General features: G+C 39.0%; 1 protein-coding gene across 3 annotated transcripts in view; it reads right to left on the bottom strand.

Moving 5' to 3' along the window:
- The window catches only part of CTPS2 (CTP synthase 2), a 68,578-nt gene extending 67,628 nt beyond the window's left edge, over nt 1-950 (bottom strand). For 2 of the 3 annotated variants that reach the window (XM_010181835.1, XM_010181834.1), the window contains exon 1: nt 765-930. In XM_010181835.1, coding sequence (XP_010180137.1) covers nt 765-930 — 166 coding nt within the window. Of the gene's footprint in view, nt 1-764 lie in introns of all 3 variants that reach the window. The other variant, XM_010181836.1, reaches the window with a different exon arrangement.
- Between the last annotated feature and the right edge of the window lie 390 nt (nt 951-1,340).

Here is a 1,340-nt window from a genome sequence, read left to right as displayed (position 1 = left end):
CAGGAATAGCACAAACTTATCTTAAAATTGAGTAGATGTCTTTAAAATTACATTATCCCGAGAACATCACAAAGCACAGGCTGCAACTCAGTCTACATTGTAATTCTGTGTGACTTAATACCCAAGTCATTACTTTCACATCAAATGCCTATCATCCCTCAGTCGTGTACAGTTTTGCAAATAAACTTAAGTTTAGACAACGAACTAAACAAACTAAGCATCTACTTTAAAATGGTATCACTAGCTGGCTCTCTAAGCTTCACTGATGGTTTTGACCAGTTCCTCAGGGACTGAAATGGGAACTTAATCTAACTCTCATGAAGACGCACAAGAGGCACTGGCAACAGAGAATCAGGTAAGTAACGGCATTCACAAGTAACCATTGAGGAGTTAAGTGTCAAAAAAAAGTTTTTTAGTAGTATTCCAATTTTTTTTATCAAGTTGAACTCAAGATAGCATTGACTGAACAAGGCTAGGATTTTCCCAACAACGTGGTACTTCATAGGAAGGAAACATCATAAAATTATCTTCAGCAAACAGGCTTCTCCTCTCTTTACTCAGAGCAGACAATGCCCTTGAGAACACATAGTAAGGAACAAACTTGAGTTGCCAAATAGATTATAAAATAACTAATAACTACCATACTATTGTTTTAAAAAACCCAAAACCCACAAACAACAAAAACCCAAACCAAACCAAACAACCCACCACATTACTGTGACTACAAGTATTTATGCATAAGGGAACAGCACTGCTCTTCATACCATGTTCATACGGTGAAAAGGTTCCAGCATCTATGTTTATGTAAGGATCAATTTTGATTGCAGTGACACGCAGACCACATGATTTCAGTATGGTGCCAATGCTGCTTGCAATGATCCCTTTGCCAATGCCTGAGATGACACCACCAGTTACCAGGATGTACTTCATTGGAAAATCTGCACAAGCACACTGATCTCAAGCCGGAAACCTAAAATGACAAAGACATACACCTCATAAATGCAAATTCATGCCAGGGAAGAACACAGCCTCAGTATGCAAAGAGTCTAAGCTGAAACGACTTTCAGAAACAGACAACAAAATCCCCATTCTGTAATCTGGGAGTAGGATTCTTCTCTCCCATCTTATACACCAATACATAAGCTAAGCACCTAAGTCCACCCTGCAGCCAGTGGAAAAACAGACATCGTTCTGATACACTGCTGTCCTGCTTTGCTGGGACAGAATCTTACAATTGGTTTTCTATTCAGGAAAACTGCATTTCTAACAAGACTTCAGCACTCATTTCCACTGGGAACAATATGATAAGAAACTTTGGTTTTGTTTTGGCCAGCACCGTT

The sequence above is a fragment of the Mesitornis unicolor genome, unplaced genomic scaffold (genome assembly GCF_000695765.1).
Source record: "Mesitornis unicolor isolate BGI_N332 unplaced genomic scaffold, ASM69576v1 scaffold7203, whole genome shotgun sequence".
Classification (NCBI taxonomy): domain Eukaryota; kingdom Metazoa; phylum Chordata; class Aves; order Mesitornithiformes; family Mesitornithidae; genus Mesitornis; species Mesitornis unicolor.
This window is presented reverse-complemented; position numbering and strand designations above follow the sequence as displayed.